This window comes from Dunckerocampus dactyliophorus, chromosome 10, assembly GCF_027744805.1.
Source record: "Dunckerocampus dactyliophorus isolate RoL2022-P2 chromosome 10, RoL_Ddac_1.1, whole genome shotgun sequence".
Lineage (NCBI taxonomy): Eukaryota > Metazoa > Chordata > Actinopteri > Syngnathiformes > Syngnathidae > Dunckerocampus > Dunckerocampus dactyliophorus.
Genome location: NC_072828.1, coordinates 13,210,965 through 13,229,354, shown reverse-complemented (window position 1 = coordinate 13,229,354; position 18,390 = coordinate 13,210,965). Strand labels below are relative to the sequence as shown.

The 18,390-nt window shown below is 41.1% G+C and overlaps 2 protein-coding genes across 3 annotated transcripts in view; one reads left to right on the top strand and one right to left on the bottom strand.

The window, feature by feature from the left end:
* sh3gl1b (SH3-domain GRB2-like 1b) overlaps positions 1-4,377 on the top strand; it is a 16,424-nt gene extending 12,047 nt beyond the window's left edge. Inside the window, exon 9 of the mRNA XM_054790152.1 lies at positions 3,111-4,377. Within this exon, the coding sequence (XP_054646127.1) occupies positions 3,111-3,304 (194 nt within the window). The 3' untranslated portion in view covers positions 3,305-4,377. The remainder of the gene's footprint in view (positions 1-3,110) is intronic.
* Positions 4,366-18,390, bottom strand: mpnd (MPN domain containing). Of its 2 annotated transcripts, XM_054790151.1 has the most exons (14): positions 18,047-18,390; positions 12,456-12,600; positions 10,761-10,957; positions 10,460-10,681; positions 10,258-10,360; positions 9,758-9,836; positions 9,583-9,679; positions 9,426-9,498; positions 9,277-9,353; positions 5,533-5,701; positions 5,392-5,462; positions 5,240-5,329; positions 5,084-5,176; positions 4,366-5,004 (listed from the first exon to the last, which is right to left on the bottom strand). In XM_054790151.1, the coding sequence occupies exons 2-14, from the start codon at positions 12,460-12,462 to the stop codon at positions 4,912-4,914; spliced, it is 1,371 nt and encodes a 456-aa protein (XP_054646126.1). In that variant the 5' UTR covers positions 12,463-12,600; positions 18,047-18,390; the 3' UTR covers positions 4,366-4,911. The 2 variants fall into 2 exon arrangements, with proteins under 2 accessions (XP_054646126.1, XP_054646125.1); XM_054790150.1 differs by lacking the exon at positions 18,047-18,390 and having other exon boundaries at positions 12,456-12,975.

Genomic DNA, 18,390 nt, shown 5'->3' with positions numbered 1-18,390 from the left:
ACATTTGTTGTCTGTGCCAGAACGTTGTTGATTTTTAAGGATATCGCTTCCAAGATATTTGAGACAGCAAAGGTCAAAGGACAGATCGTAAGGTGCACGTCTGTTCTGCAAAAGTTGCTAAAAGGGGTGTCACGAGACACTCTGTTCACAAGACAAGATGATACACGAGATTGGGTAATGAGAATGAGACGACATTTTAACATTACTTTTAAGAAAAGTACAACGAAAAAAAAATATGACAATATATTGGAATCTACTAATTAAATTTCTACTATGTTACACTCTTCTGCTGTCTGTGTGTATGCTACCGTCCCTGCCCCTACCCACAGAGACAGACTGTATGACTGACAAAAGGGATCACTCTGTTCATGCTGTTGTTCTATGAAACAAACACGATAATCGTGATAATCAATAAATCAGTCGCACAATAAATATAAACAAACTTGATAATTTTGCCTGCCTCGATAAATTGACATGTGCATGTGTGTTTGTTTTCCCTCTCTCTACCAAACAAGGGGGTTCACTCTGTGCCTCTGTCTCAACACCTGGGCGTGTTGGTTCTATAGCGGAAAGAACAGAGTGAGTGAACCCTCCTGTCAGCCATTCAGTCTCTTTGTCTCAGTGGGTGGAGTCGGGGCTGGGAATTTTTCGGTTTTAAACAGAAGTAACAAGGTGAGCCCACACGATCCCATACGATCAGATATGTCGCATTTGTTGGAAAGTAGTGGCAATGAAGAATGGCAATGCGAACAATTTGCATGCGTACCTCAAACACAACCATCCTGTCCGGTTTTCCCAACTAGGGAAAAAAAAACCTGCTGCTCGAGGTACTGCAAAACCTTCGTCCCGACAGTTAATGCTTACTGCAGGCGTTTGGCCTGCAATATAAATGTAAACAAAACAGCGCAAAATGGTGCATGCTCACGGTGTCGTTCACCACATATTAAGCCTTCTTGTTAAGGAATAATACACAATGTTCATTATTTGTTGAAGTGCATTTTTGTTTACATAGACTTGAAATTCAGGTTAATTGGCGACATCTAAATTGTCCATAGTTATGAATGTGACAGTGATTGATTGTCTGTATGTGCCCTGCGATTGACTGGCGACCAGTCCAGGGTGAACCCCGCCTCTCGCCTGAAGTCAGCTGGGGTAGGCTCCAGCATACCCGCGACCCTAGTGAGGATAAGCGGCATAGAATATGGAGACTTGATATTCCAATTTATTTATTGTTTTTGTTGTGTGTGCTTTATAGTGCGAATGAGAAATCTTGTCACATTTGAATCTTGTGAGATCTTGTGACACCTCTACTTGCTAAGTTTTTTTTTTTTTGCATTTAGAACAATTATTTTTAGATGTCAGGGAAAGTATCCTATTGATTCTGAGCAATGTCGAATGGGGGTGGGGAAATTCTTCGATTCTTAGATGCATCGCGACGCAGACATTGACTATTATTAATTGATTCATAAATGTCAATCGATGCTGACAGAACAAAAAAATGGAACAAAAAGACGGAAAGCAGAAATTTATGGTGGTGCACCTACAAGACCCTATCAGAATGGCTGAGCGTAAACTCCGACCCGCACTTGCTGGATTTATAACCAGCATCTGGAAGCACTTTGGCTTTCACGTAGTTGAAGGTAAAAATGAGCTGGACAAGACAACATGTAAGCTTTGTCATACAAAAATATAAAATAAATATTAAAATATTTTGGGAACATTACTTCGCTGACACGGCCATTGTGAATAAGGGCAGCCTACTTTTTGGGGTTATTCATAATGTACTGACATCTGCAAGCATTATTCTTGCGTGAGAGCAGCTGGTACAGAAATCTATATTTAGTTTGAAAGCTGTTTTTGACTTTGCTATACCGCAAAAATATCGGGTCAGAGATTCTATGCTCAGGATTTTAGTTTGAATTCAGAAGTCTATTGTTTATTTGTGAATAATGGCAGATTTGGTATACTCAGAATATGCTGAAGTTTGTTTATTTCATACATGCTGCTACTGGTGCCCTTTACTTTGCCTGCTGGTTCTGTGCAATGGGAAATATGTTGGTAGATGTAACCTTAGATAATGGAAGTAAGTTCATCTGTTTCATGTTTATTTTAATTGTGGATCGTTACAAATATGCTTTGTTTTAGTAGTACACAGTGAGTAAAAAGACATTATATAGAGAAACAAATTATGCATGAAAAAATTGACAAACTATTGATCACAAAAAAAAGATGCATCGATAATCGTTTCATCGTCGCATCGCAGACCTTTGAATCGTAATCGCATCGAATCGTGAGGTGGCCAGAGATTCCCACCTCTAATGTCTAACCCAAGGTGATGGAGGTTCCTTGAGCCAAAGGTCAGATTGTGAGATAAATGTTTAGAAAGTGGCCAAGCATTTTTCTAATTGTTAAATTATTTTAGTCATAATGTCATGAAGAGAACCGTATTGATTTGGAGTGATGTCTGGTCTAAGAAGTTTGAGGTAGTTCTGATTGCCAGTCTACTGCAGAGCTCACAGGTTATTTTTCAGTGTTAGACAAAGAACCCTTCTAATATTTTGTATTTACCGTTACCTGATCCAACATGCCAAAGTTGTTTGTGCTCCCTAAGTCTGTTTTATAACCGGTCTCCCGCAAACTTTTGGCGGTGACTGTTATAAGTCACAGCAAGAAGCCAGTTCATTTTAATGGCGCTAAGGCTTTTGATGATGCTGAGGTTCTTTTAGTTCACATGGTGTACAGTAAGTCGTTTTCTTAGGGTAGCAATCAGACAAGTAGAACTAAAATATAATAGAACTAAGAGGTTAGCATAGTATAGTTCTTTCATGTGTAAAAACTGAACAGACTAATCACCTCAAGGCTTACACTGACAATGCTACACAAAGGCTGACTTTGTTGGTGAACAATTGTCGAGTTTGTGCATGGAGCTCATCTGTCCTCTGCTGGTCTCAGATCAGATCTGTGACAGTGGCATGGGTTGATAAAGAAAACATAAGAGGAGATGACACCAGTAGAAACCATGGCATCATAGGATGTTGCACTTTTGTTGTTTTCGTAAAAGCACTGTTGGAAACTGAAACGTTGTAACCTCTCCTCCTCCTGGCCTGCAGCCCCGGAGCAGCCCAGCTGCAAGGCACTGTACGACTTTGAGCCGGAGAATGAGGGTGAGCTGGGCTTTCGTGAGGGTGATATCATCACGCTGACCAATCAGATCGACGAGAACTGGTATGAGGGGATGCTCAACGGCCAGTCGGGATTCTTCCCCCTCAACTATGTTGAGGTGTTGGTTCCGCTACCACACTAAGGAAGGAAGGAAGGAAGGTAGGTAGGAGGTGAGGGGAGGAGGAGAAAAGCAAGGCGGTTCCACTAAAACCGCATGGAGGACTGACTCTTTAAAAATAATCACCTGCAATTTGATACACAAAACTCAGGTTGTGACAACTTTTGACTGAATACTCCCAATTTCCATAATTCAACGATGCCACCTGCTGGCCACTATGAGAACTGTTTTTTTTGTTTTTTTTTAAATCGACTCATGTTTTCATTGGAACCACATGACACCAATTAGCCTGTCTTTTAAAATGGTCGATTTTTAAAAACCATCAAAGTGATTGCACAGTATTAATTTGGTTCATTTCATTTGCTTTTAGTAGAGCTGCTTACTGGACATGTGAGAGTTGCACCTCCATTGAGATTGACTTGCGTGTGTGTGTGTTGATACTCCATAGTTACACACCATGAAATACAAACGTTGCACTTTTTCGTCACTTAAAAGTAGCCACGTTTTTGTTAAAGCCTGTTTTAACCTGCACAGTGCCTAAAAAAAAAAAAAAAAAACGCTGCTGGCAGCGGTTTACGTTTTTCTGTCCCTTGTTTTGCCATAATGTGAAACTGTGTCCCATTCTGGAATTTATTGTACTTTTTTTTTTTTTTAAGTGTTGGTACATCTTGACCTTTATTGTGCTCTTAATACACAAATACAGTCTTTGTCTTAGGATGTAGCCTAAAGGTGAAAGGGAAAACATCAAGGGAATGTTTTGACTGGGGGACTGTTTAAATAATATTTCATCAGTTTTTGTCTGTTTTGACAGACACCTCCACTGTGTTTGGACCTAATGTGTTTACATGTTGACTCCTTGCAATGTAGCTGTTTTAAAAGGATAAAAAATAAAAAGACAAACCCTTGCTAGCTTCTATTTGGAACAAGGAGGAGTGACTTATGATTCTAGAACCAAAGCTTAACATAGCTACTTGTTGCTGGTTTTCCCCAATTCTAAATAGTGGCACTTTGCTGTGTAACGTCTCCAAACACTACAGAACCCCCCCACCCCAACCACCACCACCACCACACACACACACACACACACACAAGACTAATGTTTATTTTGCATAGATTTGGGTGTCTAGAAAAGAAGTCCCATTCATATTATGGTTGTAAAGGGTTATGTTTTCTTTAATCAGTCTTTATTATTCTATTTTTATATCCAAACCCTTAAAACGTGCATGTAGTCCTTTATTATTGTTATAATTGTAATACCCTGTACAAGTTTTTACATTTGGTATGGACTTTACCACCATACTTGTGTCTGTTATCAATATAATTGTATGTGCATCTTTCCTGACTCCACACTTCTTACAATAAACAAAGACAAAAACTAGAATGTATTTCTTTTTTTCCTTCAAAATACAAGAGAAAGATGACACTTTTTCCCCCCCAATCATTCCAGTGTGTATTGGTTAGAAATACTTTAAATGTGAATCAGCACACGTAATGTATGCTTCTGTCCTCACGCATGCGCCATAATAAATAAAGTCACTAGCACAAAAGGTCCTGAAGAAAAGTTTACAATAGTTGACATGGAGCTGTCGGCATATGTGCTTTTCTTACTAGCACTCACAGGCCGAGCGTCTTCAAGGCACCTGTACGCCGCTCAGCTGACTGTAGACATGCTCCAAGATCTGAGAGTAGGCTTGGTCCTTGGGGGCGTGGCAGCTCAGAGAGCCCTGGATGGCAGTGGGGGAACCACAACAGGAAGTTAGCTCAACCAATCACTGAGGGCTGCTGACAATTTTGATCTCTCACTTTGATTTTGTCCATCATGGTGGTATCAGGACACCAGTACTGACTGAAGTGGATGAGGTCAGGAGCGGCCTTGTAGTAGTCCACTAGCAGCATCTGCATAACAACACAACACTATTAGAGTGTCTTCACAAAGCATCAGTGTTCTACAGCAACTACCATCTCGTTGAGGACATCACTGGTGAGGAAGTTATCTTGCACGTAGGTGACCTCCACAGCCACTGGAATGCCATAGTCGTTGGGTCTTTGCTGCATGGAAAGAGATGTCAAGACATCCACCACACTTTAAAAGACAACAGCAGTGTGCTCACCTCAGGTGGCGGTACGACCCAGAATGGAGTTATAGTAGAGGCCACGCCTTGATTGCCGTGATAGTACGGTCCTAGAAAAGACACAAAAATGGTAGTCAGCGCCTCATTAGGGACAGTTGAGAGGATTTACTGACTCCGTACCACAGATGATGCCCAGACATGGCTGGAAGCCGTTATTGGAGCCCTGCAGCCTCAGCTGGTGGTCCATCTGGGAGTCGATGTCCTGCAGGGAGGGCAAGGCCGGACCTCGCGGGTGACTGTGGTACCAGCCCACCAGAGACAAGCCGCGCATGAACAGGTTCTGGCAGATCTGGACAAATGAAAAATTCTGAAAAGTAAACACGTGTAGACTGAATTTGATAAAAAACAAAAAAAAATACAAGTAATATTTATTGGTTACATGAATCTAGATCGAAATTTAAAGCAATAAGCAGTACAATAATAAACTAGCCCTCCATGGACGCTGCATCATTACTGGTCACAGGAGACACTGGCGATTCAACATGAACAGATCAGGGAGTCTTAGGAAACCAAAGATTGAAGCAATTGACATATCTGGTTTTGAGTTGTTATTAATGGACACAAGAAAGCACCATGGAGTCAGAAATAAGTTAATACTTTCTAGTAAACAAAAGAAGAAGTGGCCATAGTAAGTAGTTATGTTAATTTACTCAACTGCAGATAGAGCCACATTTTTTTGCTTACAATCTTTTTTTTTTTTTTTTTTTTTTTTTTATATATAGTCTTGCTGATCCATCCGATCCGGTACCCAACAATTATATTTGGCTTTTGTAACAAACCTCTGAGTCAGGTCCCTGATCTAATAAAATATCTAATATCCAATAAAATTAGAAAAAAATGGGCGCTCAAAATACTTTTAGGGTAGGACTAATTATTTGACATGGTTAAAGATCAATGTGTGGTGTGATTTAAAATACATGATTTTTTTTTTTTGTTTAAACAAACTCTCTTAGGGCCCTTTGAAATCAGTTTTATTTTTTTCCCCCAAATTCTGTTTTTTCCATTAAAATTTTTTACAATTCTGTTTTTTGGGGCGTTTTTAAAAACATTTTTTTTTGTACCTTTTACACTTATTTTCCACAGCATAGTGTGTATTTGAGTTAGTGAATAAAATGTCCATGAATTAAATGCAAAAATCCTTACATTTATTGATGAAATATATCATTAGCCCATTTTGTCTAGTAATTCAGAAATGGACGTACAGCAGCTTGGCAAACTTTTCTCATGGGATGTCAGTCCAGCACATTTTGCTACAAAATCTTCAACAAACTGTAAAGTCTGTTCTTGTGATTAAGGAAGATATAGTCACCGATGTAATTCCAATCACGTTATTAATGTATGATATTTTTATGACACCCTTATTTTGTTTATACAATTAGACAAACGTGACAAAGAGCGCTCTTATTTTGAAAGCCAGAAGTGCGTCGTGTGTGTTGAGAATGACAATTACCGGTTGATACAAGCTGAATACAAGAATAAACGTGCCTCTCGTCTTTTTTCACTCAGAACCTGCACGTCGTCAGTGGGCTTTGTAAAATGGTCCTCACATTAAAGCAGTGAAACACAACACGGTGAAAATATACTCATCCAGTCTGAGTTGCAAGCACACACACACACACACACAGCTGCATTAGCACGCTCTGCTAACCCCACGTGCTTCTATTCACGCTCCACAACAGAGGAGTTTTTCAAGGTTTTTCGCCGCTGTTTCGACATGTTTAGTAGTGTTTGTGATGAGATTCTGCCACGATTGGACATGTCTGCATGGTAGTGTCGTGTTTTCTTCCTCTTGTCGATGGTAGGAGTCCAGTGGCAACCAGCTTTGAGGTGCATTACCGCACCTACCGTGTTGCAGTGTGGCCCAGAGTCACAAACGTGATACGGCAACCAGATTGGCCCGATCTTGTGGCGGAATACGATATTATCCGATCTTCAAAATACAGGGAATCGGTAGCCAATCCCGATGCTGAAGAAATACACATTCATAGGTGCATATACATATATACACGCACACACAGTATCACTAAATAATGATTAATCACCATTAGCAACTATGTCTGAAATATGCCAATTTTTACTGTATTTAATTAACAGAAAGATAAATAAAAGGATAGGATTATATATGAGCAATGAGGGGTTGCATTCACAGACATCACATATTTTAAGGTAATTTTCCTTGTTTTCAGTGTATTTTCCAGCATACTTAAATGTAGCAAATTGTACATCCACACACACATGCGCATTATACTGTAAAGTTTTCATGATGTTTGGAGTGTCCCTGAATGCATCTTGCATTCTTGCAATGAGAATGAGGAAGTGTCGTTCCCAGGATGAACGGACTGGAGACCCGATACATATAGTATATGGTGTGGAATGGTGTGCTAATATGCATGTTTGTTCGGTACACAACCTCTCTGAAAAGCAAAGTCCAGGCTCACACTGGTGGATGGTGGGTTCAAAAATAATATACAGCTACAAATCTACAAGTCTTTGAATGCTTAATGCGAGTGCCGATTTGTCCCATTTTGTGTGACCGTCCTTGAACGCAACTTCTCCTTTTCTCACATGCTGCACAAATAGATACTTTATTCATCTCCATGAGAAATTCACACAGATGGACTACTATACTGTATTTTCACCCTTTTTTATTTCACTTCACATTAGCTCCCAAATGCTGATATGATGTGGGAATGCATAAAGTAAGATTTGATTACCTTATTGAGTGCTAATGTGCTTATTTGTGGTACACAACCTCTTTGGGGAAAAAAAGTCCAGGCTGTATCTGTAGTCATTTTGTGCTTTTAATTTGATGTTGTTCCTGTCATAGTTTTACACAATACACAATAAATAAAATAAATTAGACGCTATAATGTACGTATGTTTTACTGATGTGTTGATAACTAGCTAGTGCACTGCTAATTCTAGCAAATGCTAGCACTGAATTGACTGAAGCCCCAACATACTGTAGCTGTCCTCAGCTATGCCTGCCGTTAACTTGCAGCTCGTACCAAAGTTTTACAGCCCAGAGACAGCTAGCTTCTAAAAAACCCCCCCCAAAAAAACAAACAAAAAAAACACTCGTTAGTTGGGACACTCGTATGCCATACCACTGTATTCAGTACCTTCCTGCTTCTCTCTGGCAAGTTGACAACGACGACGTAGTCAGTGACAATTCTAATCACAGCGACATTAGATGTAAATAACTTGGGTCTTGTTGCGAGAGCCATTAGCCAGGCCTCTGAAGCGAAATTTACCAATCAAAATACAGTGTTCCCTTGCTGTATCGTGGTTCACCTTTTGTGGATTTGCAGAATTTTTTCTGTGCTTTTTTTTTTTTTTATTACAGCGTATGAACGCTGTAATAGGCCGAGCCAGGCCCTTTAAGAAGAATTGCATTGTGGGAGTTGCGTGTCTCTCTTCTCTCGCTCGTCTGTCTGCACCGCCCTTTGTTTTCTGTGTCCTGATTGGCTGTAGGCCATTGTCAATCAATCTCCTTTGTGCTGCCCTGCGTGTCTCCTGTGTCATCGCTAGCTTGCTTGCTAGCTTGTAAATGAATCGTTGGTTCGAAGGAGGAGGGCTGCAGCAATACTGTATGTTTTAACAAGAATACAAAAATGCTACAGTACAGCGGAACGGAGCCAGGACAAAAAGGCACGGTCACAGGAGAAAAAATATGCGTTAGTGACTTAATTTCTTGGCATCTATGAGAGTGGAGGTCATTATTTCAGTATACCTTTTCTTTTGTCCAGTCAATACAAATGATCACTTCTTTTGTGAGTTGATAAGAAATTTAAATTTACGTTCTTCCTGTGATCTGCTGTGTGTGTGTGTGTGTGTGTGTGTGTGTGTGTGTGTATGTGTTACCTCCTCCTCAACAGCAGAGGCAGTGTCTCTGTCAGCCAGTCTGGTTCGACAAGGAAATGCTCGTAAGATGGTCAGCACTGAAAGCAGCACAAACATTACTTTAAGTTAACTTACATGAACTAACAGGTTTGCATCTAGATCACACTCACGTTGTGTGTTCGTGTCCCATCTTCCTCCCAGGTATCCCACAACCTCACTGGTGGTCAGGTGACAGTGGAAGTCCTAGTGAGCATGCACAAACATGGATGTCCTTTATGCATGTGTGTTTTAACTAAAAGGTCACCCAGAGCCAAAGTAGTGTGTCACCATGAGCAACAGCACGTTACTGGACACAGCCACGTTGAAAGGCTGAAATCTGTTGATGGCCGAGAAGGCCGACAGCTCCACCAGTGTGTGGGGGTCCCTGAGGACGCAAGGTCACCTCATTAACGTTAGTCCACGTAGGGTAAGGAAAGAGGCACCACGAGGAAAATAGACTAACCTGGTAGAATCCCTTGTGCCTAAAGTGCAATATCTGACAGGGATTCTCTCTCGGTCGGTTCTTCGTGGTGCAAGGACATCTGAAAGATGAGGAAGAACATTTTTCAAAAGTTTTATGGGCTGATAAGATGATTTTTGACAGAGGAGATGGATTCATGACAGGCACATACAGTAGCTCCACTTTGAAGATGGAGTTGGGGTACTACATCCTAACCCAACCCTAGGCCTAATCCTAATCCTAGGCCTAGCATGAACCCAAACCCAAAGACCAGGCCCTAACTCAAACACATATGGCAAAAGTGGATGAAGTGTACAATAGTGCTTCATGAGACATACATAATCTGTTGGAGACAGCATTAAAACAAAAAACGTTGTGTTCCAAGTAGGGCTTATTAAAAAGCACTTCTAAATTCCAGCATCATAGATCAATTTTTGACAACACACTATTGTAGGACCTCTGACTCTTAAAATTGTTAAAAAGCACTATAGTAATATTAATACCATGTAGTCCTCCAGATTTGTTGTTTCTGTTCTTCTCATCGGCCTGCACGGCTGATTTCCCTTCCTCTTCGTCCTCGTCATCATCCTCCTCGCTCACCAGGCTCTGTCATAAAAAAGACCAGAATCAACAAAAGCCAAGCAACAACACTTAAGAACATGTATCCTTTTAAGCACATATTTACAAGGTTGTTCTTGCCCTCACCATGTCTGCACTGGGCTGGTACTTGTGCAGCCAGGTGGTCTTATACTGGACCAGTTTCTGACCCCGATAGCGCACTGACGCCCAGCCACAGCCAGACTTCTTGGCTGGGTTGACCAGGCGCTTGCAATGGGTGGCCCACGCGCTTGGTGAGTTAAAGATCTGACCCGTCTCCACCCAGCGGATTTTCCCGTCGTTCAGCAAGTCCCCTATAAAGTTCTTACCCTGAGAGACACACACACAGTGGACCGCCAGCTTGAGCATCATCCATACAACCCTGTGGTCATGTGTTTGTATTTATTACCAAGTAGTGGATGGCCAGGACGCCGTCACCTGGCTCCACCAGGCCATCCTTAAGGAGCACTCGCAATGTGATGCCTCGCCGCGTGAGCAAAGAGCCCCGGCCGGAGGTGGAGCGCAGGTCGGCCTCCTCGCCTCCACTCAACTCCTCCTCGTCCTCCTCTCCTCCGTCCTCAACTACCTGTGGCGAGATGGGCGGCTCTGAGGAGGAAACAACATTTGTTACCATAAAAATAAAAACAACCTATAAAGTTAAATTGAGAGAGTAGGAATGATCTACACTAATGTGCCCCATAACGCACTGACTATACGAACAGCCTTACTCTCAAACAAGCATTATCAATAAATTAGGCGAAAATGGAAACACAACACAAATGGCGACACTTGTTCCTAACGACAAAAAACATCCCATTGAAAATGACATTTTTGCCCCCACATTTAGCTCAACATAAAGTAAAGGAATCCTTTATGCTAAGATCAATTTGGACATTTACCTTTCAATTTTGATATTCAAAGCATGCAGAGAAATTTCTCATGTTTGACTGTTCTCTGGCCGCACAGTGGTATAGTGGTTAGCACGATGGCCACAGTCAGGAGATCGGGAAGATCTGGGTTCGAATCTCTGTAAAGTTTGCATGTTCTCCCCGTGCACACGTGGGTTTTCTCCGGGTACTCCGGTTGTTAGGTGAATTGATGACTCTATTGTCCATAGGTATGAATGTGAGAGTGAATGGTTGTTTGTCTATATGTACCGTGCGATTGACTGGCGACCAGTCCAGGGTGTACCCCGCCTCTTGCCCCAAGTCAGCCTGGATAGGCTCCAGCATACCCACGACCCTAGTGAGGATAAGCGGCATAGAAGATGGATGGATGAATGGATGGACTGTTTTCTGCACGGGTGCTACTGAAGTAAGTGTCTCTATTGATGTTGCATAATTCTATATATATATGTCAAAAAGAAATAAAAACTGTACATTTTTTCCAAATAAAAATATAGTGCATGTGTGTATAGTTTTATGTACTGTATGCTTACTTCAGGCTGACTTGTTAAAAGTGGAAAAGAATAGTAGTAGAGCACGTGTCAGTGGAGGGCGGAGACACTGCAGGTTTTCTCTCCAACCAATTTGTCCAGCAGGTGATTTCATTGACGAGCTCCTTCCCTCAAATTGACGGAGGCGTTGATCATTAAAATCACCTGCTTTAGTGACTGGCTGGAAAGTAACCCTCCTCGGCAGGAGTTTCAAAAACCCAGCAGTAGAATGTAGCTTTTGGGATGCTGACATTTTTTGTCGCCAAATGTGGGATTCGGTTTTAGCACCCCTTAAGGGTTAACCTTTTCAAGACGAACAACCAAAACAAACTGTACGTAACCAAACTAAAAGACGCTGTACTTCTATCCCTACATGTTACAGTGTTCACTAAGGTATCCTAAATGGATAAGTAACTACACTCCAATTAACCGTTTTCTTGGACAAAGACGTAAGTGATTGAGAGATGACAGTGACATTTAAAATGCTAAACAAAGAATTAATCTTAAAAGGTCGTACCAAGAGAAAATAAAGACGCAAATATAGCATTTCCGTCAAGTGCATCTCAAGTAACGCTGCTAGCCTTTTGTTTCCTAGTCAGGACATGGCTCCCTTGCTCTTAACGCTCCCCCTAAGGATGACAAGCTCCACTTTTCATTCATCCTCCTCACCCATCATGGCTCCGAGGACGCCGGGAACAAGTCGCTCCAACTCGGCACTCGATGCTGAGCGGGCTCGGTCGGTGAGCTCCAGTGTGGACGGAGGTGTTTGCTGTCTTTATAAGGGGGAGCCACGTCGTGGCCACACTGGTTGAGGCTATTATTGAAGAAGATAAAATGAAGGCAGTGTAGTTTCCTTGTTGTGTTGCTTTAATGTCAGCTCCCCCCCTTCCTTCCTTCTTCCTCCTTGTCACTCGTCCTGCACGCCAGCTGCCATTATTCTCCCTAATTATTAGCCGAAAACACCCAAAGATCGACAAGAGTCACGAAAGAACAACACGAGTGATGTCAGTCAGTGAAAGTAAACCATTAATAGAAACAATGTGGCGGTCTATCAACGGGACATTCGTGGCTTTCTCGAAGAAATGCATTTTTATGTGCCAGTAGAGGGCAGCAAACTTCCAAAAATACTGTGTTCCTCCAAGGGAGCGCGTTTTGGCGGCACCTGCTGGAAATACAAGATATCTACCCACAACCGACCTCCATGTATGAATACTTCCTTCTTCCTGTTAATAATATTCCATTTTTTTAATTGCCATGGCGTTGCTGGAAGATCTTACCACTTACTAATCAGATATGCTATAGATGATTAAATGGGTATTGATATTTTATAGCAGGGCTATTCAACGTAATTGTTCTAGGGCCCTCACCAAATGGCTAATACAAAGTATAAAGTGATAAAGACCAAAGATAAAACAGAACGAGTATCAATGTTTCCCACAGATTCATTTACTTGGGGGAAAAAAAATTGGACCACCGGAAATAGATTTGGTGCTACCTGTCCGCCCTCGTTCATAAACACAGTATAATGGGACTGTCTGTGAATTAAGTTGTCGTTACAACCCTGTACATTAGCTGGCGGTAACTCTGTAACTCCGCTTCTTAACAAACCTCATGCCCCATTTAACTCATTCAATACTAAAGATGTATTTATATGTTTTTAGAATCCCTAACACCCGATCCCAACAACGTATTTACAACCCCTGGAAAAAATGATGGAATCACCAGTCTCGGAAGATGTTCATTCAGTTGTTTAATTTTGTAGAAAAAAAGCAGATCACAGACATGACACAAAACTAAAGTCATTTCAAATGGCAACTTTCTGGCTTTAAGAAACACTAAAAGAAATCAAGAAAAAAAGATGTGGTAGTCAGTAACAGTTACTTTTTTAGACCAATCAGAGGGAAAAAATTATGGAATCACTCAATTCTGAGGAAAAAATTATGGAATCATGAAAAAAAACAACAACAAAAGAATACTTCAAACACACCACTAGTACTTTGTTGCACCACCTCTGGCTTTTATAACAGCTCGCAGTCTCAGAGGCATGGACTTAATGAGTGACAAACAGTACTCTTCATCAATCTGGCTCCAACTTTCTCTGATTGCTTTTGCCAGATCAGCTTTGCAGGTTGGACCATTTTCTTCAACTTCCACCACAGGTTTTCAATTGGATTGAGATCCGGACTATTTGCAGGCCATGACATTGACCTTATGTGTCTTTCTTCAAGGAATGTTTTCACAGTTTTTGCTCTATGGCAAGATGCATTATCATCCCCAAACGCCCTTTCAATTGATGGGATAAGAAAAATGTCCAAAATGTCAACGTAAACTTGTGCATTTATTGAAGATGTAATGACAGCCATCTCCCCAGTGCCTTTACCTGACATGCAGCCCCATATCATCAATGACTGTGGAAATTTGCATGTTTTCTTCAGGCAGTCGTCTTCAAAAATCTCATTGGAACGGCACCAAACAAAAGTTCCAGCATCATCACCTTGTCCAATACAGATTCACGATTCATCACTGAATATGATTTTCATCCAGTCATCCACAGTCCACGATTGCTTTTCCTTAGCCCATTGTAACCTTGTTTTTTTCTGTTTAGGTGTTAATGATGGCTTTCGTTTAGCTTTCCTGTATGTAAATCCCATTTCCTTTAGGCGGTTTCTTACAGTTCGGTCACAGACGTTGACTCCAGTTTCCTCCCATTTGTTCCTCATTTGTTTTGCTGTGCATTTTCTATTTTCAGGACATATTGCTTGAAGTTTTCTGTCTTGACGCTTTGATGTCTTCCTTGATCTACCAGTATGCTTGCCTTTAACAACCTTCCCATGTTGTTTGTACTTGGTCCAGATCTTAGACACAGCTGACTGTGAACAACCAACTTCTTTTGCAACATTGCGTGATGATTTACCTTCTTTAAGAAGTTTGATAATCCTCTCCTTTGTTTCAATTGACATCTCTTGTGTTGGAGCCATGATTCATGTCAGTCTACTTGGTGCAACAGCTCTCCAAGGTGTGATCACTCCTGTTTAACTGCAGACTAACGAGCACATCTAATCTGATGCAGATATTAGTTTTGGGAATGGAAATTTACAGGGTGATTCCATAATTTTTTCCTCAGAATTGAGTGATTCCGTAATTTTTTCCCTCGGATTGGTCTAAAAAAGTAACCGTTACTGACTACCACATCTTTTTTTCTTGATTTCTTTTAGTGTTTCTTAAAGCCAGAAAGTTGCCATTTGAAATGACTTTAGTTTTGTGTCATGTCTGTGATCAGCTTTTTTTCTACAAATTTAAACAACTGAATGAACATCCTCCGAGACTGGTGATTCCATAATTTTTGCCAGGGGTTGTATATGTATGTCTTTTATGGTTCTTTGCGCGAGAGGCAAAGAGGGGTGATGATGCAACTCTTCGCTAATGCATTTCACTTCAGAGCACTTAAACCATAAAAACGGCCACAAGGTGGCAGAAGTGCATTTGATAAGAGCTCAGCAGGGATCATGTTAATGAACAAATCACACATACTGTAACAGGAAAGACTAAGAGAGAGACCGTAAAAGAGTGTAGCGTGCAGAAAGTTACATAATGTAGGGAAATTTTAAAGCATGCACACGCACACACACGTGCACACACATAGTTCCGTTCCAAATGTGAAAATTGTAAATAGTTCATTGTGTTCAATTTGCAAAGTAGTAGTACAGTAGACGCCCCTACAACATAAATAATTCGTTCCAAGAACCTTTATGTTATAGGGATTTTATGTTATACAAAGCATAAAATACATGTAAATAGCCTAATCTGTTCCAAGATCTTCCCAAACTCACACCTTTGGGCCTTCAAAATATTCAAAGTCCACCAAATATGGTGGGAAAATATAACAAAACAGCATGAACATAGTAGAGTAACAATCCAATATAAAATAAGGTAAATAAGGTACAATGGTCGATGGGGAACGGCCATATAGTCTAGCAACATCACTTAATTTCATACCATCGTCATGCTTCTGGATCATTTCCTGCTTTGTTTCGATCAACAACTTTTCCCTTTTTTTCTTCTCACTTACACTTGGTTTAGGGCCCATGACTCCGGTAATTTTAACACAAAGAAAAGTAATGAAATTAAGAAGAGATTTCAATGCGTGCAAACTAGTTTAAGTAAGAGCGACTACGATGAGGAAGGGAGCTCACATACAAACATGGATGCGCTGGATAAGTCAGCCAATGAGATAAGAGCATAGGCGGTGCCCCGATAATCAGCCAATGAGATGAGAGTGTAGGCGGTACCCCGATAATCAGCTAATGAGAGCATGAAGCCAGAAGGCGTCACCAAGTGTACTCTGTTAGTCTCTCTGTCGCTTGCACGGACTTGATGCTTTACTTTATATGGAATTCCTTACATAATACGATGCGAAAAATTTACATAAATTCTTTACGTTCAGTGGAATTTACGTAAAAGGAGGTTTACGTTATGTGAGGTACTACTGTAGTTATTTAGATGTAAAACAACCCCTTTTTGTGTTGTTTATGATTGGCTGGCGACCAGTCCAGGGTGTACCCCGCCTCTCGCCCGAAGTCAGCTGAGATAGGCTCCAGCATACCCCCGCGACCCTAATGAGGAGAAACGGTATAGAAAATGGATGGATGGATGGATGTTGGTATAGTTGTTTAGACATTTGAGCTGTCACAAAAGCAAAAACTATTTGTGACAGTGAAAATGATGCTTCAAATGTATCTTTTCACAAAAAGCTGTTTTTCTCCCTTTCTAGTCAGGAACTGATAGCTTCCTGAAACTTACCTACTGTACAGTATGTTCTACTGCTGATTACTAAAGAATGGATAAAGGTATAAACACACTTTTTTTCTGATAAAAGGCGGGAGTGTAGTCTTTTGGTAGGGTCCATGTTTATGTAGCCATAGAACATAATATTCTGTGTGCCTTGAAAAATCTGTCAAATCGTCTAAAATGGCCAGTACTAAAGGGGTTGTCTTTTTTAAAAAATGGCTGGGATTGAGTGAGTTAAAGAGATAGTTCAGATTTTTTGACATTAAGTTGTATGGCATCCCAATCAGCATTGTAGTCCATGAACAGTGACTTACTCCCGACTTGGTCTCCTACGTCCAGTTATGGTCAGATTTCTGTGATGAAGAACGTAGTTACGCTTAATTGCTGGGTCATTTAAGTAAAGAGTTTGGCTTCTCAAAACAATATGCGTTCAAAAGATTAATACATTTGCATCACAAAAATGCCTTCTCCAAAAAAATCAGACCTCACAAAACATTCAGTGTTATATTTGTCTCCCGCCGTATTCCTGCGCACTGTCGCCTGTGCATTCTTGTGTATGTGACGAAGACGCTCGTCACATCTTGTGGCCATCTTGTTTACTCATGTGTTCCACAGCGGAAGAAAATGCGAGTGTCTTCGTCACATATACATGAACGCACAAGCAACAGTGCGCAGGGATACGGCGGGAGACAAATATAACGCCGAGCGTTTTGTGAGGTTTGATTTTTTTTTGAGAAGGCATTTTTACAACTTACATCACATGTGTCAAACTCGTGCCCTGGAGGGCCGAAACGCTGCAGGTTTTCTCTCCAACCAGTTTCTTCAGCAGGTGATTTAATTGATGAGCTCCTTCCCTCAAACTGAAGGTGTTGATCATAAAAATCACCTAATTTAGTGACTGGCTGGAAAGAAAACCTGCAGTGTCTCAGCCCTCCATGGCACGAGTTTGACACCCCTGACTTACATAGAACTTCATGCAAAAAAATCTGAACTATCCCTTTTAAAGCACTCATAGCAGGCTCTGTCTTGTTTGTGACATAAAAAAAACAAAAAGAAGCAACAGAAGAAAGTTAATTTGTAGTTCTAAACATATTTGTCTACCTTTTCATGCTTTTACTCACTGAACGTTTTTCCTCTCTCCTTCAGCGTCCATTACATTTACTATTACATGCAAAGACGTCATGGTAAATTTGGCAAACATGGCAAATTTACGATCATGTTATTACGTCTAGTACCAAAGATAAGGTAGGTAAGCGGATGTGGCAAACGCGGTGGAACTGTATTTGTAAAACTGAGATAATTACTAGTTTTACTATTTCCTACATTCCCTGAACGCCTCTTATTGGAGGCTCACGAGGGACTTGGAGCGCCGTTACTAGGCAACTATTGACAAAGGTAATTATAGCTAGCTGGCTTGCTAACCGTGAACAATCAATAATATGAACAATAGTGTCGATATCACATGAACTCACGGAAGAACCGTCGAACCTCGGCAAAGTCATCTTCGAAAGTGGGACCGAGGAGATAAGGCGGCGCGGAGGAGCTTCATGGCTGGAAACACCAGGAAGACGTTTTTCGAGTTGAGCTGCACTTTGCTCGCGTCGCTGGTCTTTTCCTGGCTCGACTGACCATCTGGATGAACCTCATGTATGCTTTTCCTTCTGCATTTCCATAAATACTTGCTTAATAGTTCATACAACAGGAGTTACTTAATTTGTTCCCTACATGTAAAGTTTCATAACTATAACGTTACCGCTAAAACGTGAACACTCTTCTCCTCAACAAAGGGTAGGCACAGTGGCCCCGGTAAGAGCTA